The sequence below is a fragment of the Desmodus rotundus genome, chromosome 8 (genome assembly GCF_022682495.2).
Source record: "Desmodus rotundus isolate HL8 chromosome 8, HLdesRot8A.1, whole genome shotgun sequence".
Taxonomy (NCBI): domain Eukaryota; kingdom Metazoa; phylum Chordata; class Mammalia; order Chiroptera; family Phyllostomidae; genus Desmodus; species Desmodus rotundus.
In genome coordinates this window covers 109,804,654-109,829,609 of record NC_071394.1, presented here as the reverse complement: position 1 = coordinate 109,829,609, position 24,956 = coordinate 109,804,654, and the positions used below count along the sequence as shown (strand labels likewise).

Genomic DNA, 24,956 nt, shown 5'->3' with positions numbered 1-24,956 from the left:
ATGTCTCAGGTTTGCTACAAAATGCAGCATTGAGGGATGACTATATGTAAAACAAGAATTGATTAGTGCTGAAGCTGGATGATGGGTATATTGGGGTGCAGGCTACTATTATCTCTATAAATGTTTGAATTTTTCATAATGGGAAATTTTTTAAAAATTTGAAACCTATATTGCCTTTGAATTTGGGGTTGTTTCAAAGATATGAAACGAAGCGCACACCATACTTTTATATCTGTTGGAATTCATTTGTATTTGTATGTAAAATTTGTCTAAATATAAGTTCCTTCACATATCTGGAGAGTGAAATTGCAGTAGTTTAAATATTGATCAACTAAGTTAAAACTAAAATATCGCTTTTTCCATTAAGTAAAAAACTACACTGTATGAGTCTAAATCTCATCATAGAATTCTTCCATGTTCCTCTTTGGTTTTTATCTGCACCAGAGTTTCACCCTCACCTATTCGCCATCTTCATTTTTATTTTCCGGCCGTATGCAGGAGTTACTTGTCTTGAACTTCTACTTTCTGGAGGACGTAAAACATTTGTCTTTAGTCCCCATTTAGTATGATTTTTTTTTCCTTTTACTTTCTTATCAGATATTTTGGCTTAAGTGAATCATAAACTAATACAGATTTAATTCTAAATTCTTTTCTCTATTTCATCTTTACTGAAGTTACTACCATTTCTCTTTATTGCATGAAAATGAAAAGTCACACTATTTTTCAAAATCTAAACAATTGTTGAATCCAGCTTGGGTCTTTATTCTGTGATTTTTTATCATTGTTTTAATATATTTGCCTTCTTGGTGGTATGTGGGTTAGACTGATGTTCAAATTACTTTACCTGTCAGCACCTGAATCAACACCAGATGCAATGGTGTTAAAAAAAAAAGCTTAGAAGTGTAATGGGTAGCAGAGAAGCTCTTTTGAAACTTAAAACATATTATGAGAAACATTATTACTATTCCTAGAACAACTACTCAGTGTACTCTTCTTTCTCTTATTTCTGATTCCTAAATATGGTATGTCTTCTGGTTTGAAGCCTTTTAATATGACAGTCATGTATTTATTATAAGAAATATGTTATTATTCAAATATATTCATCATCCTCATGACCTACGTTCCTCTGTGTAATTCTAAACTCAGAGAATTTCACCTAAATGCACATTTTCAGCTCATTTCTAACTGCTTAGTGAAGGAGATGGAAAGCACCGGTACCCCACTAACCACCCAAATACACTGGGGCAGGTGTTAATCTCTCTCTGAGCCTAAAACTTGTCTGAATGTAAGTTCTCTGTCCAGCTTCTGGAATAGCATAAACTTTTATTTCCTTTTCAGAACCTCTCCGTATCTTTCTACCTCCCTTGTTCGATACTGCCTTCAAAGGACGGTGTCATGAAACTTTAGAGATTGACACTTTATCATTGTAGATAGCGTGTCATTGTGAAGAGATGTTCTGTCTGCCTAGTACACATTTTCAGTTGATTGGGTATTTGCTAGAAGTGGGTAATTTAAATTATCTACCTGAAATTTAATTCTTGTAGATCTCTAGTTTTTAATCTTGCAAGTAGATAGTATGCATTTAAATGAAACTATGAATTGGTATGTAATATAATTTACATTTTTAGTAGCTAGGTATTAAACTCTTACTATATAGCTCATGGGTATTTGTTACAAAGTGAATGCTGCAGTTTTTAGTACTTTTCCCCATAATCCATTCAGATTGCAGCAGCTACATAGAATTTGGCTGTGACAGTGTGCAATTTGCAAGGAGTAGTTAAGGAAAGGACTCAAAATCATTAAGCCAAGCCATCTGAATCATGGGGCATGAAGCCTGCTTACAATCAGGGCTAGATTTAAGTCATCTGCTGAAGGAGAAGGGGAAACAATTTTATGTCTCAGAAGGATTAGTCTAGTTTTAACTTAGTGACTAAATTTTTCCAAGAAATTTCTCAACAATCTATTTTATTAATTATTTACCTTTCATCCTGATTATTTTGGGATATTTGACTTTCCAAGGGCTTTAGCAACTTTCTTTTGTCCCATATAAATCATTTAAGAAGTGTGTGTTTCTTTCCTACTTGGGTGCATTTGACATCTTTCTATAACTTTTTTGGCTTTTATGATATATGAGTAGATTCTTCACTGAATCTACTTCCAGGCTAGTTTTTCTCTTCTTTAGGAGCTCTGGTCACTTGTCTCTAGCTGAACTCCTCTGCCTGAGTAGGGACTGTCTGGAAGGTCATCAGGGTCAGATTTATGCAGCGATGTGAAGTAATCTTGCTCAGACCTATGGGTTTATTATTCGCCCCCAAAAGAGGGGCCTCCTTGCTGCCAGAAACAAGATCAAATACTTGGTTCTTGGGACAATAGCACATCAAAGGGAATTTCAAGCAAAAGTCAAATGAACAGGTAAAGATAAAATAGGTTTTAATTTACTATAAAAATTAGTACCAGAAAAGAGATGCTTCACAAATGACTGGCATAGTTCACCCAGGAACCCAGCTAAGCCTAAAGAAAAAGTCGTAACTCCAAAACAAGATCAGGATGAAGCATAAGACAGCTGACATCTCCAGATATAGGAGGCAGGAAACCATTATAATCTGAGATAAAACAACCATTAATGCTCTTTAAAATCTGTCTGATGGTGCCCTGTACTTCCATGCCTTAGGTAGTCTTCCTCTTCAGCCTCTCACATAATTCTCTTAACCACCTAATTCACACCTTCATCACCTAAAGCACCGGTACCAAAGACTAACTAAGCAAGACACTACTCCTGAGCATCCACTACTTGCCAGGCACTGTTCGAGGTGCCCTCACATTATCCCATCTTCATCACAAGGTCGGTACTGCTGTCCCTGCTTCATAGAGGAGGCAGCCATGTATCCAGTTACACTGCTGGCAACTGTGCAACATGAATTTGAACACAGGGGTTTTTTCAGGTTTGTAATTTTCCCATTTCACTTCATTATAATGGCCTTTTCTCTCTTTCCTGTCATCTCCCCTCCTTCAGGCTTATTCCCACCTAGAGTTACTCCAGTAATATTTTCTTTGTTATTACCCTATTCAAAAAATGTAGAGTGATTCTGTTGCATTTCCTCAATTATAAATTTGGCGTTCAAAACTCTTCCCAGACCTGCTCCACTGTTTCTTCTGTCCTGTTTTCCTGATCCCAGTTGGCAGTTTCATGGAAGTCATTTTCTTTCTGGTGACTGATTACCATACTGTGTTTCACACCTGGAATACTCGGTGCCTTCTGTGCCTTCGTGCCTTTTCTTCTGTTTTAGTGACCTTTTCCATTGAAGGTGCTTGTTCTTCCTCTTGTAAATGTCCTTGTTCAGACCTTTTGTGATTGAACCCATTTCACGGCTTACTTCTAAATGACATCCCCTCTTCCCTCGCATATTCATTGTGTATCGAATTGCTGTGTATTTGCCCTTTGGCTTAGTGTGATTGTATATTCTTTTATTATAAACGACTAGTTAAGTTCATAGTCTGCCCTTTTCCATTTCACGTCACATCAGAGCACCTGGTAGAACTTTTGACCCAGAGAGCATTTAAGCAGTACTGACTAACTGGTTCCATTTGAGGGTTACATTTTCTTTAGATAACACTAACATTGTGGTCATGTATAATAATTTAAATCCTGATATTTGCATTAAAAAGATAATTTTTCAAAAAGTTGACAATAACAAGATCACGTTCTAGTCCTCAAAATCAAATAGGCTAAAACAAAGTAATCCCCCACCCTAAATGCATAGGCAATAATTCATTTTGCTTAAAATCGTTGGATTCACCGTGTGATGACTTTAAGCATACGGAAAACATTTTGAGTGTTCCAATATTAAAGGGTATTGCATCCCTCTGTGCTGTAATAATTTCCCTCTCTCATCCTTTTTTCCTTAGCATGTAAGTCCCGCCAATGGCAAATACAGACTTGTACCTCACACAGATGAGTTTGTGGGTAATTCTTGGCATTGTGCTAGTCAGTTTCAATTCTGTGTTTTCTTTTTTCAGGTTTCCTGAAATGCAGTTTTTCCAACAAGAAAATGTGAGAAAAATTCTTACAGATGTTCTTTTCTGTTATGCTAGAGAAAACGAGCAGTTGCTTTATAAACAGGTAATGAAAATATCGTACAGGTGGCATCCATTGACTCAAAATTTTCTATACAGCTTGACAAATGATAGGGCAATAATGTAGCCTTTATTGTATCCAAAGTTGTATCATAATAGTAAAGCAATCAAAGAGCTGCTTGTCAGCTGTGTGGTGAGAAAAGTAAGCTCATTGAGGCACATATGCTTCTTCCTTATTATAAGACATTTCACCAAATTGTCTTCTATAAGGCATTCAATCTTTTCTTTCAACTTTTGGGAGTTTGTTTATAAACAACATCTTTGAAGCCAATCTAGTAATAAAACTTTTCAGAGTTGTATGTATAAATATTGTTTCTAAGCACAGGATTTATAAATATGTGACATGCTATGTAAAAAATAAAGTATCCTTTTACTCCTTAAAACTTACCAGTAATATAACTTCAGAAAGTTTTTTTAAATGGCTGGGGTTGGGGGCATTGGAAACAGGGGAATGGAGACAACTGTACTTGAACAACAATTTTAAAAAGCAAAAAAAAATTTTTGAAATTTAAATGATATTCTTTGTGACCCTGATATTTCATTCATCCCATTACTACAGCAGAAGATTACTGGGTTATTTTTATTGAAATGTAAATTATTTACTTAGTATATAAAGAAGTATCTAGGTTTCTGCTTGAACTTACGGTGTTCCAATGAAAATATGTCAAGTTGAATATTTGTATATACTTCTCAAAATGTGTATTAATAGGGAATTCAGACTAAATCAGTAGATTCTCTAACAATCAAAAGTTATGGTCTATGTCCAATTGATGACCACCTCATTTCAGTGGAATATACCAGAAAACACTTGTATGGTGAGAGCAATGTATTTAATTTGGAATAAACTTGATCAACTTAAAGATAATAAAGCAAGTCATATTACAATTGTCCTAAATAATATATTTGTTATTATATACAAAGAATACCCAAGGAACTAATTTTATCTTAGTTTTAATATTAGTACTATGTCTTTATACTAATTACATAATTGGATGTAATTACATGAATTACAATTAATTATATAAATCATTGTGTAGAATAGGAAATGGGAAAAATATATCCCATTCATAATGCCAACCAAAACTATAAAAACACATAGAAATAAATTTAACAATGTAGGCACAAAAGCTATATAAAGAAAACTATAAATTTTATTGAAGTCTATAAAAACAGACTTGAATAAATAGCAAAGTGATAACATTTCTAGATGAGAAGACATTAAATAAAAATATTCCTTCTTACCAGCTTAATGTATAAATGTATTATCATTCCAGTGATAGTCTAAGTGAGAAGTGCAATTTTTAAAAGCTGGACGCGTTTATTTTAAATTTAGTGCCCAAAAGCTTTAGTTAGTTTTAACGGAGACGATATAGCTCAGTTGAGTAAGAGCACTGGGTCTAGGCGCATGTGCCTTCATTTGAATTCCACATCACCATTTACTAGCTGCACAGGCAACTTACCTGCTTGAGTCTAACCCTTCGTTTCTCTATCTGGAAGAAGAGGGCAATAAACAGTATGTGACTTTGTAGAGTTAAACACATCTAGCTCTCACTAAGTGTTCACGCGGGTAGTTGTGGGGCTACCATTATTATAATCATTCTTAAATACGTGGAGCTGCCATAGAATTGAGGGAAGAGAAGCATGGCAAAGGGAGACGTGAAGACTTTTGTACCTGTTCTGCGATCAAACCAGTGTGATGATAGTGTGGGGGTCAACACGCAGACCAGCGCAGTGAACTACAAGCAGGTTCGGTTATGTATGAAAGCTTAATATTACAAGATAGGACATTTTTGTTAACTAGCTATATTTGGCTTTCTATCTAGAAAAAAGGTCAAATTATACTTCTTTTGGAGAATAAATTCAAGTTGAAGTAAAGATAAAAATGTAAAAGCAAGAATTACACAAATATACTAGAAAAAATTGGGAGAATTAAAAAAAAAATCTCAGGATAGTAAAGGCCTTCCTAAGCAAGATATCCAGAAGTCATATGCAGAGTCCCAACACCAAAAACAAACACACAAACAGACAAACCAAGAAGAGGAGACTGGGAGGAATGAAATCTCTGTCAGTGTAGGATTTTTTGGAAGCAAGGGACAGAAAGTCCCGTTCAGAATGACGTAAACTCTGTGGATGTCATGACCACACTTTGCAAAAAGAATGGTTCTGTGGCATCGCTAGTCCAGGAGCTCAGATTCTACATCGATCATCGGGTTTATTTTTATTTTTCCACTCTCCTCTCCTCATCATGTTCACTTTTATCATCAAGCCTATCTCCTCGTTGTCTCTGCTCTTTCAAATACTTGAAAATACTTCACAGGAAAAGATTTGATAGCGAATCAAGTCAGAATAAAATTATCCCATTACACGTTTGTTTCCCCTTTTTGTTTGGAGAAAGGAAAAACTAGATTAAGGAAGTCTTAAAATACTGGAAAGAAGTTCACTGGCAAGGAACAGAAACATAGTAACTGCACACCCCATCATTTGTGATGTACGTGGCCTACTGCATTTTCAGGGAGGACCGAAGAGGAATATGGAAGATCAGATTCTTGATCATTTAGACTAAGACCATCAACATTGAATAAGAAAGTATAACTTACTCCTAGGAATCAGTTAGTAAGACTTAATTACTCCCTGTATATGTTTAAAACCCTATAGATTCTTTACACAGAAATAATACCTTGTGTAGAAGGACTGAATATTTAGCCAGATCAAACCTCAAGAAAAAACCTTGAGTTTCATCACAAGCTGTTAAAGCTATTATTTTGTACTAGGTGACACCCCGTTTAACATCGACCATATTGTTAATAGTTATGGGATTTTATTGAATTAATGAGACTGTTATCATGTAGTAGAATGTCTTGCTGAGTTAATTGAAACTGCAGAGATTATATAAATGGTATTAATGAACTTTGACTGCCTGATGCCTCAGCTTTAATAAAGACTGCTTGGTGAGCTAAATGAACACAGGCAGATAAAAGAACAGGTTCAATTTTGTGAGCCTACAGGCTGTTGATGAGGAAAACTTTGTTACCTTTATTTTCAAATGGCACGAGCTTGGAGTGCAGTGACGACTAACGATCCAGCAGAGAGAAAGGCTTTAAGCAAGCAGAAATGCTGACGATGTAGGTGGAAACAAAACACACGTTCTGAGAACCGAGAAGTATACTGACAATACTTTGTCTTTTATTATGCTTTGTCAAAATTGTAGCACATTAATGAATATATGATCACTCCATCTAGATAGTTCTCTTTTCCTTTAAAGATGTCTGTATACTTGCCACTTGTAATTATTTTCCAAGTTTTACTAGTCTAGAATTGAGGGTAAAACAAAGAGTGTTCCAAGTGTATTTAAGGAAATATTTCTAGTTTAGTTGGAAAGCAACATTGAATTTGTAAAAGGTTGTCTTAAATAGTATTTAGGGAACTCTTAATTTCTTTTATGTAGAGGGTACCCTACTTATTGATGTGAAATACTGAAATATGATACAGTGTTATTCTTTTCCATTTTTTATATTGTAGTTGAGCTTTTACCAGTGTGTTGCTGTGTCGAGTTGTAAATATTTCATTTACTCAGTCACTGTTCAGTGAACACCTTTTATGTGCGGAATCTACAGTAGGAGCTGGGATGTGTGTGTGTGCTACACCCATATTACTTACCACAGCTTATGATTGTGTAGTCACTGCCGTGCTCATTGTATTACTGTGTGTCTTGCGGTCTAGCCCGCGTGCTTCATAACGGTCAGGAGCATGCCCACTGCGTCTACCTTTGTGTTCTCACTACGTCAGAGGTAGTTAATAAGTAATTTTTGAAATAAGTGAACATGAATGATACTCGAACAAAATAGAGAATGTGGAAAGAGTAGTGTTACAGAAACTAGAGGGAAGAGAACATCTAAAGAGGTAGGAAGATGCATTTAAGCAAGAAATCTTTGTTATTAAATTAGCCATCAGTAATTAGAAAATACATTGAAGGAAAAACACTCATTTAGAATCACCATCACCACCACCAACAATAAAAACCTAGTAACAAACCCAATAAAATCTATGTAGTTCTGTAAATTTTTGGATTGGAAAATCTGGTGTTCTAAAAATATCTGTTTTCTTCAAGTTAATTTTAATGCAATGCCAATAAAAATTGCAGTATTTGGTTTAGCATTTAAGCACTGAGGCTCCCTTGGATGAAAAAAATTAAGTTAGATAGAACAGGCAAGATAATTTTGAGAAAAAGGATAGAAAATATGGAGGAATAGAATATTTTGCAGCTTGTCATGACAATAGTAAAATTCTTTTTAAAATTTAGCTTATTTATTTGATTATTTTCAAGCACACATTTTTGTTGGCTCCCAGACCCTAATGAATAACCTAAAAAGCGAAGTGGAGAAGACCGTGTCCACTGAGGTAGCCTTTAGTGTGTGTGTGTGTGTGTGTGTACATTAAAGTTCTTACTGAGAATATTCAAACCAATGGGATACCAGTAAAAGCCTAGAAAAAATGAGAGCTAAATATTCAATTTATGGTAAAGGTGACATTTTACAACTCTTGGCAGAAGATAGGTTATTCATTTAATGGTGATCATTCAATAAATTAGATTAACTCTTTTGGAGAGAAAAATATATATTAGGGCAAAATTAAGTACTAGATAGATAAATAATTGACTGTAAAAAGAAAAGAAAACTATATACTTCCCTAAAAGCCATTTGCAAAATTTGATGAGATTTTATTAAAATTATTTTTGTTAAATTTATTGGGGTGACATTGGTAATAAGATTATATAGGTTTCAAGCATACAATTCTATGGTACATCATCTGTATATTGCATTGTGTGCCCACCACCAAAGTCAAGTCTTTTTTATCACCATCTATTTGATACCCTTTATACCATTTCCTACTCCCAACCCCTCTTCCCTCTGGAAATAAGTAATACAGAAAAAGTCAAGAACCATCTGATTTCACTCATACGAGGGATATGAAACTGAAAGCAACAAATGAACAAACAAGAAAAACAAACAAAAACTCACATACACTGTCAGGATTTTTTTTAGAACACTGTAAATATAAGTGAGGATTTGTGAGGTGGTGATTTTGTGCTTGAAAGTGAGGGAGTTCTTTTTGAAGGGTGGAAGCCTAGTGGAATATATCAGAGACTTTACCAAATGTCTTTAATCACTTATACAGAAATTTATGCTTCCAGCTACATTATCTTACGGAAATCACTACAAATAGGCCAAAAAAAAAAAAAAAAAAAAACCCCACATGGATATCTATCACAGGCTTTAATTTCTTTCTTTTGTTTTTTGGTCCTTCTTTCCTTTCTTCTTCTCTCTCTCCCTGCCTCCCTCCTTCCATTACCCACCCTTCCCTTTCTTCATCCCCTCCTCTTTCCTTCTTTTTGTTTTTTTTTAATGTAGTTTTCTACAATATGTAGCTATTACTTTGATGATTGAAATTATGGCACTTAGTTTTTGGAGTAACTTGAGATTTTCAGGACAGTATAGCCCTCGTGATGATTACACAGCATATGTAGAAACACAATTCCATTCTTTCTGGCTCTCTAGCATGTTCTTCTAAAGGCTAGTCTTCCCAAGGTTTGTTTAGTAAGGACATGGATGCCTAAAAAGATTGATGTATGGTAACTTGTCCTAAATCACAAGTAAATGGTCAATGGAGCATAAATTATTTTGTAAAAATGTCATCAAGTCCTTCTAATTGAAGACTAGGGATGACTCACAGTGAGCTCTGAAAGAGTTCACTTTCATATTATTTTGTGGTAACAACTAGTTTCTTAGAAGGGCACAGTACTACCAGCCTGTGCAGAAGGCTGAATGACTGTCCTTCTAAACAGGAAGTCATCTCTCATTTCACCAGCAAAACCATTTTCTTCTCTCTTTTTGTGTATTTTATTTTTATTTCCTTTAAAGGTGGTGTTTTGTCTAATGTTTTTATGATACGTCATCCGTAGTTATTAAGCAAAAGGAAAATGGCACTTTGCTCACTTTTAGAGGCAAAAAGGTACAATCTATTTTTAACTTGCTAAAATATGGTGGGTTTTTTATGCATAAGAGGAAAAATATCTCAATTAGCAAGGCAGGTCAGTAATGTGAAATACCTTATTTCCCCACAATAATGAGTAAATAAAGGACTTTTGTAATACTCTTTTAAAGACAATGTAGCAGTTAATATATCTTTTTGTGTCTGTGCCTATTCATATAATGCACATGTGAACACCAATATAAGGAAAAAGAATCATATTGGTGAAATCACTAAATAAATTGTAAAGGAACTTTATAGTTGAAATTAGACATGAAAAATTTAGGGGAGTCTTCAGATTAAACAAGTTGAAGATCATAATTTAAAAACTTTGTTTTCCATTATACCTGCTAAAGGTTGTTTCTTTTATTATCCAACATTCCCAGCTAGCTGACTGCAGCTCTTCCTAAATCTACAGACATCCTAATTTTGAGCCATTATATAATGAAACCATTGGCTGTAATTTCCTTAGGTCTACATTTCTCAGTTGCCCTTCTTACTGCAGATCTTTACACTGTAGCTCATGATTATAATTTGCATAAATGAAATTCATATTTATGAGTACAGATCTCGAAGCAACTGACAGGTGCGAGGTTGTCTGCCATGCCAATTTATTGTTTGTTGTGTCATTTAAAAGAGAACTGCTCTCTACGTTTTAAAGCAGAATACGTAGTGTGGTTGAATTGGAACCAAAATCTAAAAGTAAATAAAATCTCATTTTCTAGCTTTTCATGTTTATGCTTTTTTATATAATCACGGAAATGTCGGTGGCAGGGGACTGGTTGAAGACGCACTTAAGGGAGCTTTTCGTGTCTGCTAGTGGACTCTCAACATCCGCCCCTTTCCTTGTTCTCGCTCTTCTGTTTCAGGGCATGCATGAGCTGTTAGCGCCTATAGTCTTTATCCTTCACTGTGACCACCAAGCTTTTCTTCATGCCAGTGAGTCTGCACAACCAAGGCAAGTTTTTCTGTAAGCTCCATCTGTTTTTAAGCCCTGCTGTAATCTTTTTTGCCTCAAAATCTTTTCAATTGAGGGCACTTCTGTAAATTGTAAACATTTGGTTGTGTTTCATGTGGCTGATTGTTAATTCCACTTCATAGTTGTAATCCCAGTGCAACTATGGGCAACTTTGGAAACATAAATATCTTTGCAAATCTTAAAGAGAGGCATAATTAATGAATGAGGAAGAGGGAATTTTTGTTGCGATGGCAAAGTGTTTAAGACTGGTAGTGTTCATACATACTACCCTCTGATGACTCATTCCTCTACCGCAAGCTGCGCGGGAACCTTATCTGTGAGGCATTCCTCCAGCCTTGACTCGGTTCAGTTCACAAGAGAACACTACCACAAAGGACTCAAGTCTTTAACTAAACAAAAATGACTTATGTGTTTGAGAGACACTAATTTGTTCTTTTCAGCAAATAACTTTAGTAATTGTATTTAACTTCAACTAATTGTTAGAATGTATTTTCTAACTTAAGATACCATAACTGATGAGCCGTAGAGGCAGCAGGAAGCATCTTGGGAAAGAGGGCTATGGGATTATAGAATTTTGTCCGGAATATCCCACAGCGAGCCCATCTATATGCAGAAAAGAGAAAATAATCATATCATATCTTTATTAATCAAATGTCGCCACCCATTTGCTGTACATATACTTGGGTTTTTGTTAACTTTTCTTTATTATATTACACATTAGTATTTTCTAGTTTCTTTTGAGTTCTTTAATCATACTGAGTTTACTGGATGTGACTATAATAGCCACATCTTAATTGCCTTTGTTTAGTTATTCTAAAGAATGATAAAGATGAAGTTAGTACTGGATCCTGTTTCCATGTCAGCCTCACCTTTTTTAAAAACACCTATGTGGAAGGTACTTCACAGCAAAGTACAAATGATTGAAAATAGCTTTTAAATGAGCTGGACATGCTTCTTTAGCTGTTTCAATCCACTGAAATGTAAAGGCAACACTAAAATAGATTTGAAAGAGGTACTGTCACTGATTAATTGATGTTATAATATAGTAAAAATAGAAGCCATTAAAAGAAAATAAACTAATGTTTTGATGTGGAATATTTCACCAGTAACTATATATTCTTTTCTTTTGTTTTAGACAACAGGCAATAGATTTTGGAGTAATCAATTTATTCTAGACCAGGCACATTCAAGGAACATGTCTTATTTGTATTTATTTGGAATAATTAAATATTACTCACTGTGGTACAGACAAGGCAGCTAATTTGTTTCTGATATTTATAGAAAGAAAGGATTTCATTTGTTAATGGAGTTCCTTTTTATTAAAAAACGGTAACTTTTTTCCTTTGTACGTTTTGTGGAATTTGGCTTCTAAGTATCAAATAAGGTAAACTCTGCATCCCCTTCCACTACAAATGTACACGTTTTGATTGTACCTATTGCTTTTTTAAGTGAGGAAATGAAAACTCTCCTGAACCCCGAGTACCTGGAACATGATGCCTAGTAAGTACAAAAAAATTCTGTTATTTTTATTTTTGTACCGTATTTATTTTAATGAAGGTTTAACAGCATTATATCATTTTTCTAAATTTTAGTGCGATGTTCTCACAACTTATGGAAACTGCTGAACCTTGGTTTTCTACTTTCGAGCATGATAATCAAAAGGTAAATCACATAGTACAGATCTTTGTGAAGGGACAAATAATTTCAGTTACAACATATAATCAGAGAACAAAAGCCGTTATTATTACTATAAAGAAGAAAATACAGAAATACCTGTGGAATAAGATTGAATTGGGATCTAAACCATATCTCTGATAGTATTGGCAGATGTATACAGAGGTAACATAAAAATCTATGTATAAATACATGGAAACTTGTTTTATATATGTGTATAATATCTATGCAATATAACTTTTTAAAAATTACACATTTTTAATAAGTTCATTTATCTATTGGTTTGTTGCTATCCTAGTGAGTTGATAGATACATTGTTCACTGAAGGGCATAGATAACTGTGTCAAATATGTTGTTTTACTTATGTATCATTATTGAATTTATACAGATAGCTTAAAAACCATTTTCCTTACTCTCTCTTATCCTGTTTTTTATAATTTTATTGTGATATAGTCAACATACTGAACATTCACATTTTCAGTGTACAGTTCAGCGGGTTTTAGTATATTCACAAGGTTGTGCAAATATCCTCACATCTAATTCCAAAACATTTTCATCACCCCAAAAGGAAACCCCCTACCAATCGCAGTCACTTCCCATTCCTTCTTCGCCAGAGCCTCTGCTCTTACTAATCTACTTTGTATTTCCGCTTGCCTATTCTGCCTATTTCATAGAAGTGGAGTTATACAATATGGGGCCTTTTGTGATTGCCACCTCTCATTTTGCATAATGTTTTCAATGTTTGTTCATGCTGTATACATACATCAGTACTCCATTCCTTTCCATGGCTGGGTAATATTTCATTGTGTGGATATACCATGTCGTATTTCTCCATAAATCCGTTGATGGACATTTGGGTTTATTTTACTTTTTGCCTGCTGTCAATATTGTGTGCAAACTGTTGTGTCAACATATGTTTTTAGTTCTCTTGGCCTATCTCTAAGAGTGAAATTTCTGAATTATCTGTCATTTCAAACAAACATATATAGTAACTTATAGGTCATTATGGAATTTCCATTTTTATTACACAATATTGGAAAAATTGCAAATTATTCTGGCAAGGGGTGTTGAGAGTTTTTGCCATATATTTTCTATATGATTAATTTCTTTTATCTTGGGATAATTGATTGCATTCTGGTTAGAAACCATGTGTTACTCAGTCACTTCATTGAAAAATGAAATGGATAACTAATGCTTTTTATGCCTTTGGTCTAGGTCAGGGCAGACTACCGCCTACAAGCAAATTTGGCCTGCCATCTGTTTCTGTACAGCTTGTGACTTAACATGGCTTTGCATTATTAAGCTGTCGAAAAAATATGAAAAACATAATAATATTTTGTGACATATGAAAATAATATGGAATCCAATTTCTATGCCCATGAAAGAAGTTTTATTGGGATACGGCGAGCCTCTTTATTTACTTACTGGCTATGGCGGCTTGCTCATTACCACAGCAGGGTTGAATAGTGGCCACACACCTGTCAAGCCTAAAATATCTCCTATCTGGCTCTTTACAGAGATAGTTTGCCAACCCCTAGCCTAGGTGAGAAAGTCTTCCTTCAGCAATACATGAACATGTTCCCTTCTGTAAGGGTTATTAGAGCAGAAACTTACTGTCACTGTATGTGGTTACTTATGATTCGAAACAATAACTTTATATTCTTGACAAGTGATTTGATGAAGTCATAGACGTGTGTGAACATCAACATCTAGAGCAGAGAGTATTTGAATACATGCAAAACAAGCATCATGATTATTTTATACAGTGGTCATTTTGTATTTTATAACTGATTCACCATATCCGAGAAACTGGGTGATGAAAATGGGAGGATTACCATTTTTCAGTTTTACTTACTCATGTTGACATCACTGAGTCAGGTTCATGAAAATAGCTGAGATAACACAAAGAAAGGCATTCATTTTATCAGTGAACACAAAGATGTTGTGGCCTCGGAACATTTATGTTAATTGCTTGTATGCATATATCAATGAATAAAATGTTCCTAAAAAGCATGTCTAGCAAATCCCTTTTTCATCCTCCTCTTTTTATTCCATTTTCTGATTCTCTCACCTTTTTAACAAAGGGGTTTGAGAAATTAATATACCACTTTCTTAATTCAGTTCTATCTAGTTCCTTTGAAAATTCACTGATATCACATGCTACCTATTTCAGCAGCCATAACTTTCATAAGACTTTCTGTAAGAAGCAAACAGTGCATTGGTTACCTAATGGCATAAAATCATTATCTCATTGCATTCCTGTAACAGCTTGCGGACTGAACACATTTACTGCTTAATCAAAGGTTAGAAAAATTTTAGAAAATTTTTTTTGTTTTGTTGATAGCATGGATTCCATTTGGTCATATTTGTTAAATGCAAATAGCATTCTTTATTATGATAAGAAATCCTGATGGATAAGGAAGTATTTTACAGGAATTCTAGCTTCTCTTTTGATTTTTATTATAGCACTTAAGTGATCTGGAACATTATTTCTGAATTTCTTAAGTGTAAGAGATTTTGTTATACGTATTCAGGCACAGGAGAAATCTTTTTAAACTATAGTTTCTATAGGCCTTAGACCACATGAGTCTCTATTAGACATTTGAAAAGTGGACCTACATGTGCCATTGATTAATGGCAACTCATTCTAAGTCAAACGAGGAATTGATTATATGATTTCATTAAGTTAAAACTTTTTAAACAGGTTAATGTAGGATCAATTCTCCCAAAGCCAGTGATTGTATCTCTATGGACGTGTGTGTATTCAAAACCCTTAGAAGACTGGGTACAGTGATCTGTTTTCCGAGCAATTATTAGAAACCCTGTCTGAGCTCAGTGCCTCCCCACCCCACAGGGTATGGTGCTCAGCCGCACAGGGTTCTTCAGTAAATGAAAAACTACACGACCGAAATACATAAATGTTAAATTGCTTGTTTTTAAAGGAAACTTGGCTTCAGAATAAACACTACCTTTGAATGTTAGTAGTATCCTATAACTAACACAAATATTTTAAGAAAGTCATTTCAATTTGATCAGTAGGAAAAATTTTTAACAAGAATTAAAACTTTTAATTAAGTCTTTTTAATTAAAAAATTTAACAAGAATTATTTTTTTTATTAATTTGAAGAGAATATTGATATTACAAAATTGGAAAAGTGTCTTAGATGTATATTTTTAATAATAAATGACCACAATATAGAGATTTCCTCTCCCATTTATATAAATTAATACAAACTAATTAAATTACAAAAATTAATGTGGACTTATGTCCTTCAGACCTAAAAACCCTAGGGCAGACATGTGGGAAGTACAAAAGACTGCCTTTTTTCTTTCTGAGACTTGAAATGATCCTGGAAGTTAGATGGAATTCCTTCCAGGAACTTTTTCCTTATCCTAACACATTTCTCCTCTCCCCTGTGCTTTGTACCAGCCTGATCAGTCGCTGGTCTTATGTGGAATTCTAAGTTATTTTCTCTGTAGTCTTCCCCTCAAGCCTATGAGGACTAGAACTTTACCTTATTTTTGTGGCCCGGAATCTGGCCCAGTGATGAAAAGATAGTGTTACTCTAAACACCTCATAGTTTAGTAGGAGGCCAAGAAGTAGTAAAAGATACTGCAGTCGTACAGAAGAAGATAATTAAATAGGGCCTTGCACTTCAGCTACATCTTTAAATATACTCGGGAGCTCTTCAGAGGAAACACTGGGAGGGGATATTTCAGCTAAAACAATGGCATCCCAGAATCTCTGGAAGTGAGAGATTGAATGAATAAAAGACTAATGAATGAATAAAAGACCTTATAGATCAGGTTAAATAATTTTTTTCTGAGTAAAAAATGATGGGGAGCTATTAAAATGTTTAAGGAGGGCAATTTGGAATAACCTAATATCTGCTTCAGACACATCACCAGGCATTTTGGAAGATGGATTTAAAAGCAGGCTAAATTAGGGGCAGTGAGACAGACCGATTAGGAAGAAAGAAATAATTAGGGCCCCAAATTAGGTTGTTAGAGTAGGGCTGTAGAGGAGATATATAAGAATCCCCTGAGGAGCTAAAATTGACAAAGTAGGTGTTCTGATTGGACGACGGGTTGAGGTAGGCGTGGGGAAAGGATGAACATGTGTTTGAGCAGAAGATAATAAACTTTGTCATGAGCCTCCTGAATTACACACGCTTTTGGCAATCTGAGAGTGCTTGCCAAGATTTGAATGAATGGTAGGCACTGGAGAGTTCTAGGCTGTGAGTGCAGATTAGGATGTCTTCTGGAAAAGAGTTTTGGTTGAAGCACTCTGTATGGCTGAGATGACTGAGGGAATTGCATGTAAGTAGAGAATAAAACCAAGAGCAGAACTGTATGGAAAAGCAACATTTGTTAAGCAGAAACAAGAACTTGAGCTAGAGAAGTGGACTGAGGGTGAGTGATAGGCAGACAATCACGACAGTGAGGTATTTACATCCCAGGTTTGGAGAGAGGTGGAATTCGAGGACAATGTTAGAAGAACTTAGGTCAGACATAACATATTCAAGGAAACCGTCAGATTTGAGGGAGGAGTTGAAGTTTACACAAAAGCGTTACAAGGGGTTACAAAGGTGTCTTTCTTACCGTGGAGCATGGGAAATGTCCTTGACCTGCGTAAATTTTTTTTAAATCAGCTATATTTTTGTCTGGAAAGTTTTTCAATCTTTTCTACTTAGCTATTTAAATTGATCGAAAGGCAGAGAATGTCTTATTTTCTAGTACTAGTTTCCTTTATTTTCTGACTTTCTTATAGTTTTGAGAACTCAATTAAAAATTTCCACTTACTGTTTTTCCTGTTTTAGTTTTATGCCACAAGAATTACGTTTTCATCTGGACTCTAGTATTCTGTTTAGGTGCTGTGGCTGATTAGATGGACTGGCTGTGGACAAATAGACTAGCAGCCACCACTACCTCTAGCCAAAATTGTCTTGTAATATGTAATGTCACGAGAGAAACTGGCCAAGAGGATATAGATAGAAAACATTTCAGAAGGCATTTTCTGGCCTTTATGAGTACAGTCATCTATATGCCAATCAGCACGTGTTTCCACATTGTAAGCATTTCAATAAGATGATTAAAGTTCTTATTTAAACTCCCATTGATAAGTGTATTCACAAATGGTGTCCACATATTTGTTGATTTTATATTGAAATATAATACATGTTCCATTTTTCCTATTTTTAGGGGAAAGAAACACTGATGGCTCCCATCCCCTTTGCTAGACCACAGGACTTAGGGCCAACAGTCGCTATTGTTACCAAAGTCAACCAGATCCAAGATCATCTACTGAAGAAGCATGATATTGAGCTTTACATGCACTTGAACAGACTAGAAATCGCACCACAGATATATGGGTTGTAAGTATTAAAACATAAATTTCAGCTCTCCCTAATTATGAGTTATGATGATTTTTGTGTGTCTCAAACCCATAGCTGTATGAGCAAGAACTGTTCGGTTTTATTTCATTTCATATCTCTTTTCTGTCCTACGTGCCAGGTTCTGCACTCACAGCATTCACGTATGATCTTTAATCTAATACTCCCACTAAGCCTGTTCACTGAGTGGTACCCATTTGTTACAGAGGAAGAAACTAAGGCTTACCCATATTAAACAGCGAAGTCATAATTCAGATCCAAGCAGGATTAGCTCCATAATCTGCAGAGCCAGTGCAAAATAAAAATGGATGTCCTCTTTAAAAAACAAAGTAAGAATTTCAAGATGGCAACAGCAGGTAACTAAACCAAGCATTTTAAGAAGTACAGGGTAGCATAGGTCATACATACATGGAGCCAGCCCCAAACCGAAACAGTCCTATAAGATATCCATGTTCTTTTCATTTTATTGTATAGTCTTCTGTTCCACCTCAGAAGTGCATTTTCAAAAGTTAGATCAGTGTCCCTCACAGTGAACGTAATGTATTAACCTTCAGCAACATAGCCTCTGCAACATGCTATGGCAGACAGATAAGGAGGCAGTCGCTCCTTAGATGTGTGTGTGTATTTGTTTGTATATTCATTTGGTGGCTTGTAAGGTGAGTAGGCAAATTACAAGATAACAGTCTCAATAAATATGAATTTGTTGTATCCTACTGCAGACAACAAAGGATCCTTTATATGGAAACAATAGGGCGTTCATATCTGCTGGGCAATTCCTTGGTAGATACTTTCTTCAAATTCCTTCCTCAATTATGCAGACCATGGAAAATTGAAAGGATACCATTGAGATATACATAGTAGATGCTCAGTAAATATGACTTCATTATTTGAATTTCGAAGAATCTCACACAAGTCAAAGGGTTAGGACCAATTCATTTAGTCCAAAGTAAAGAATATCAGGGAGTGTTTTCTTTATGTATTCATGTTTCACAGGGTCGCTCACTACTAATAATTCGCCTTGCTTTTCTGGAAGCCCTAAACTATCATTGAAGACATCTGCTTTCCTCTTTTCAATATGCTTGTTTTCATTTCTGTGACTTAAGCTTGACTTCAGCATTTGAGAGCAGCTCCATCATTCCCACTGGAAATAAGAAAGTTATGGTTAATGTGGGTATTGGGCAGCACTGTGGGTTATTAATGGATTGCCATTTACACTTAGTCTAGCTAATATGTTTCTGTTTATAGACATAAAAGTTTATTTTAAAATAGGTAGTGGCAAGGTTAGGAGTTAAATTCTGTATCTCTCCACTGTGCCCTCAAAAAAATTGGTTTATTTAAATACAAAACCCCGTTTTACACCCTCAGAATTATTTTCTGAAGTCTAGAAATTGGTCTTACATATTGGGGAAAGAAATCGATGTTGAACATGTCTATCATTCCTTTGGAATGCTTTATTCTTCACCACCTTTTTGTCCGAGCTGGTGCTTTACGTTGCGATGGTGGCGGAATGGACTTGGGTACAATGGCTCATAACCATTGTGTTCATTTCCATCAGCTTTCTCTCCATCATAGTGATTCCTTGAGCTTCTTTGACTGCAGACCAGTACCTTCCCAGTAAAAACTCCATGATCCGTGATAGAATTACTCTTAATCCTTTCCACTCTGGTTTTTAGCAGTACTAACAATACCAAGGCTTTCAGTAACCATAGCTGACTGATTTATCCCATCATTTTTTGTATAAGATCTCATCTGCATTATCTAAAAATATGTATTTTTTTAATCTTTGAAGAAGTTATTCTCTTAATTGGTCTGTACTACATTTTATAGTGCAAAAGCTTTATGTACTGACTTCACTTTTTAAACTTGATTTTATTATATCTACTAGTGGGGCACAGGAAAGGCCAATGTGATTTTGTTTGCCTATTTCTTTATGCTGCCTTAAGCTGTGCTGCTCAGCTGTATAATTCCGACTGATCACTGTTCTAATCCTTGGGACCAATAACATTAGTGTAATACCGAACAGCAGGTAGAAGCACAGGGCTTGAAATGAAACAGGCCCGTTTGCCCACTTTGAGCCTTGTTTTCTTCATCTATGAAATGGGGATTTAAAGTACTGCTGTCTACTTCATAGGGTGCCTGTGAGAATGAAGTTACAACGTACAAAAGTCATAGTGCTGAGTATGTAGTGAACATTAAACATGTGTGTGGCATGCTTTTCTCATCATTATCTGTCATCACCATCGCTTAATTAGGATAGCATGGCTCTGTGAGTGTGGTGAACTGTGTGATTCATGAACCCTTCCAGCTCTGGCTTCGGCTTTCTGTGTTTTCTTCATTAGAGTGTGTGGGCCACTTGTAATGGAGACATAATAGCCATCCTTTTAGACCAGTGCTTCCGAAGAGACAGTATAGAAGATGAGAGTAAACTTTTAGAAACAAATCATAGCAGTTTGGCGCAATAATTTTATGTCCATAAACCTAATGAATTGTATCTCATTGAAATGAATTGAAATATTTTGTTTTATTCTTTATCTAAATAATTACTTATGCTACTACTCTCTTCCTGTTGGAAGAAAGTTGGTAATTTAGACTTATATTCAATATTAATATTTAAAAATAATTACTACAGTTTGAGTGAATTCTGTGGACAGATACAAAATAATCAATTTTCAGTTAATAAAACTTACTCTTCTTCAGGGTGATATCAGAATCCATAATTGTATCATCTAAAATATGAATTTTTTTGCCCTGGCTGGGTAGCTTAGTTGGTTAGAGCATCATCCTGATACTCCAGGGTTGTGGGTTTGATCCCCGGTCAGGACACATACAAAAATCAACCAATGAATGCATAAATAAATGGAACAACAAATCTCTCTCTCTCTCTCTTCCTCTCTCTCTCTCTTTCTCTCTCTTGCTATCTCTCACTCTCTCAAATCAATAAATAAAAATTTAAATAACTACATAAATAAAATGTGCTTTTGCATACCACATGTTTTTTTATAGAATTTTAATTTTCAAAAAAATATTTCCTTATCTACTAAAATATTCTAACAAAATTGATAACAATGTGTTCAAAATGCCAATAATGAATGCACCAATGGAAAAATATTATCAACGATTTGTAGAGAAAGGGTGGGAAATCATAAATATATGTTCATGGCGGGGGATGTGTTAGCAAAATGAAATTCGCACTGAGTCCAGGTTTCTCATTTAACCAATCTTAAGCAGTTGCTTGGTACATTAAAATTTACTGAAATCTACCTTCTAATATGATTATAATTATCATTTATGAAAAGGTTTTGCAATTTAGTCCACTCTCGGAAGTAGTTTTTGTTCTGGTTTTTATAAGAGAACGTATGTGAGAGTCTCTTGATGTGGCAAATGTGCCACAATAAACTAACTTACTGCATTTGGTAATAAAGTCAACAAAATTAGAATTAATAATTAGTTAAAAATATTAATTATATAGCGTTGGCTAAAGTTATTCCAAATTAGCTTATCTTAATTTCAAATAAATTGATGATACTTATCTTGAAACATGGGAATAAGTACCCATGGTCTTGAATGTTATGCAATAACTTGCTTATTAATGCTATTACTTTACGTGTGTAAGTGCTTCACTCCCTGGATAATAGAGGCTGGTTTTTCTGTGAGGAAATGTTAAATCAACTTACTATTTAGGTTACACAGAGTTATTTTGAAATGAAGTATTCAATACTTTATAAGTGAGATTACAAAAAATATTTTCTAAAAATAATTTACACTGTTTTTCATTAGCCTTGTGAAAGATTATTCCTGTTTCACTTAGAATGAAGTTTCTCTTGCTGTAATTCAAAGAATTAACTTTTTCAGTTGTCTTTTGTTTGCCTATTTACATGTGTATCATAATTTTTAAAAAACACGTTCTGTAGGGGCCTGTCACTACACACTGCAAATTTCCAAAGTACAGCATTGATGGCATTATTTCCAACTTCCTAGGTAATTTCCGAGATCTAGTGTTTTTTTTTTTTTTTTAAATCTTTCTTTTACTATGAGAATCAGCAACGCCCTGGGGTTATTTTTGTAAAAAAGCCTCTAAAATATTAGTGTTACATTTCCATCCCCGAGTACATACTTGTTGTGAGTCCAAAAGAGGAGCCTCAATCACAGCAGATTCAATATAAAGCTTCAGTACTGTTCTTACTTCATACTATTTCCGAAGCGACCAAAAATTGAAGTTTAAAAGTAACAATTTTTGCTAGGCCAGAGTAACTGTGTTTTATTATTACCTTAAATATATTGAATCTATTTATTTTCAACCACATTTTATACTTTGGTATAAATAGAATACATAATAAGCATCTGTGGGATATGCAATTAATGTCACTTTTGAGGAAAGACCCTCATAACACACTTGGGCTTTGACATTCTTAAATTATGAGCTCTTTAAAACACTCATGGGATAAATTTCATATCTCCCAAATGTTTTTTATACATCTTCTATATCCCTGATTTTCTATTTTCTGGATTAGCAGTTCTTTGATTGTGGTGGTGTGTAACAACTTAATTAGGGAAGTTTTTGGTTATTGATAAATAATCTGCTTAATTTTGTGATATAATTTTAAAATATTTATATCACAGTATATTTGTTCTAACATATCACAATGTTATTTTGTATGACTACTAAGTTTTTTTAAACTATGTTTGAATTATAAACATAAGGTAAAAGATGTAACTCTCATTCATTGAAGTCATTATAATTACCTACCTAAAAAATTCTCTCAACAATTTAAGCAAAAAGCTTCCTATTTTTAGCACAGGTAGTGGTTAAAACATTCTTTTCTTTTCAATGAGCTTCATCTTATACATTAAACGTAAAAACCAGAATGAGGGATTAGAAGGTGAAGATCCAAAGATACCTTGTTGCCGCACACCACTGGTATTCCCCCAGAATTACTCCCTTTGAAAAAGCTGGGTATTACCTTTCTGTATGAAGAATTATCATGACTAGGAAGTATGGGGAAGAATGATAAATTATTGGAAATAATGATTAATAATTGTCAATATTTATTGAATGTTTTCTGTGGGCTAAGAGTATACTGAAGGCTGTACGTACAGTATCGTTTTTATCCTCACAACACATTGTGATAGGTACTGTTGTTATCCCCATTTTTTAGATGAGGAATTAAGGCTTATAAAGGCCTATTTAGATCAACCAGCTACCAAGAAGCTGAACCAGGCTTTGAACTCTTGAGCCTACATTCCCACTCTAATTTGGCTTTGTCTGTGAGGAGGCCAGAAAAGTAAGGAACTTACAGGGATTGTGTGTCAGATTGGACCATGAGCCAAACACAGGGTGACCAGATTAGCAACAAAGACCAGGCTGGTGCAAGGCCTGGAATCAGAAGTCTTGTTAGTAGTGAGCAGAAACCAACTTCCTAATAGAAAATCAAGGAAACTGGAGAGCCCAAGGCCCATAGCCATGCCAAGGATTAGGACAAAAAGACCTCAGGATCCTCTTCATAGAGGTACCAGCAGCAAAATTATAGGTAAAATAATAAGCTATTACTGAAGGCTTAAATAATCGCCAATACAGTAAGTCCTCGTTTCATGTCGTTAATAGATTCTTGGAAACTACAACTTTAAGCGAAATGATGTATAACAAAACCAATTTTACCATAGGCTAATTAACATAAACATGAGTTAAGTTCCTGTGGTGTATTTCTGGTCACTAAAACATCACTTAACCTCTAAATAAAGACCCAAAACACTTCTAACATTAAACAATCAAATAAATGTGAAGTATATATAATTTTAAGAAAGATTAATAAAAACAAGGAAGATAATTATTTTCCCAACCCACTAATTCCTTCCAGTTCAGGGCCGCAGGTGACTGGAACCTACCCCAGAAGCTCAGGGCACAAGGTGGGAACAACCCTGGACTGGACACCCTTCCATCTCAGGGCCACTCGCACACACAGCCGCGCTCACTCGGCCTGGGACAGTGCAGATGTGCCAGTTCACCTAAATGCGCCTGTCTTTGGGGTGTGAGAGGAAACCAGAATACCGAGACAAAACCCATGCAGACATGGGGAGAACATGCGAACTCCATACAGACGGTGGCCCTGGCCGGGAATTGATTTTTTTTCCCTCATCAACAATATAATGAAATGACATGGACAAAATGACATCCTTCAAGGAGGTGCTATACTCACCTTCTTTATCTCAGGCTGCTGGGTAGAAAAATAAGGCAGTGGGGAGGGAGAGATAGGGGTGGTTCTATTACCTTCATCTTAAATTTGACCTACAAAAAGAGTTCATTGAGGAAATAGAAGCAGCAGAATCTGTACTGACAACGTAATCAGGAATTTTAAGATAGTCAAAGGTCAAGAAGGACAAGTCGTACCCAGTCAGCCTGTGCAGGTTCAGGAAAGGCACCACCCACGTGCCTTTCTAGGTAAAAGTGTACTCCACCCACTGAAAGGTGAATGAAAATAACCCAAGCAAGGGAAGATCAGGCCCTAAAAGACTGCTAGAAAGTAAAGTGACCAGTATGATATGCGTGCAGTTTTTAAGAGTAATAATCTGAAGCGCAGTAAAATATAATTTAAAACATTATTTGGATATTAGATCTATTTAAATCTACTGAAATATTCAAAGCGAGATGTATAAAAGTTTACATAATTTATTAGCACACATAGAGGAAATAAAATATACTATTTCACTGATGTTTCTAACCACTAAAGTATTTTTTGGTTTATAAATTTCCT

The 24,956-nt window shown here is 35.0% G+C and overlaps 1 protein-coding gene across 4 annotated transcripts in view; it reads left to right on the top strand.

Annotated features, from left to right (window-relative positions):
• Positions 1 to 24,956, top strand: part of TBC1D5 (TBC1 domain family member 5) — a 467,560-nt gene that overhangs the window by 271,571 nt on the left and 171,033 nt on the right. For all 4 annotated transcript variants that reach the window (XM_071222301.1, XM_024566252.4, XM_053929611.1 and 1 more), the window contains 5 exons: positions 4,018 to 4,120; positions 11,031 to 11,119; positions 12,590 to 12,640; positions 12,733 to 12,802; positions 18,017 to 18,189. In XM_071222301.1, coding sequence (XP_071078402.1) covers positions 4,018 to 4,120; positions 11,031 to 11,119; positions 12,590 to 12,640; positions 12,733 to 12,802; positions 18,017 to 18,189 — 486 coding nt within the window. The remainder of the gene's footprint in view (positions 1 to 4,017; positions 4,121 to 11,030; positions 11,120 to 12,589; positions 12,641 to 12,732; positions 12,803 to 18,016; positions 18,190 to 24,956) is intronic.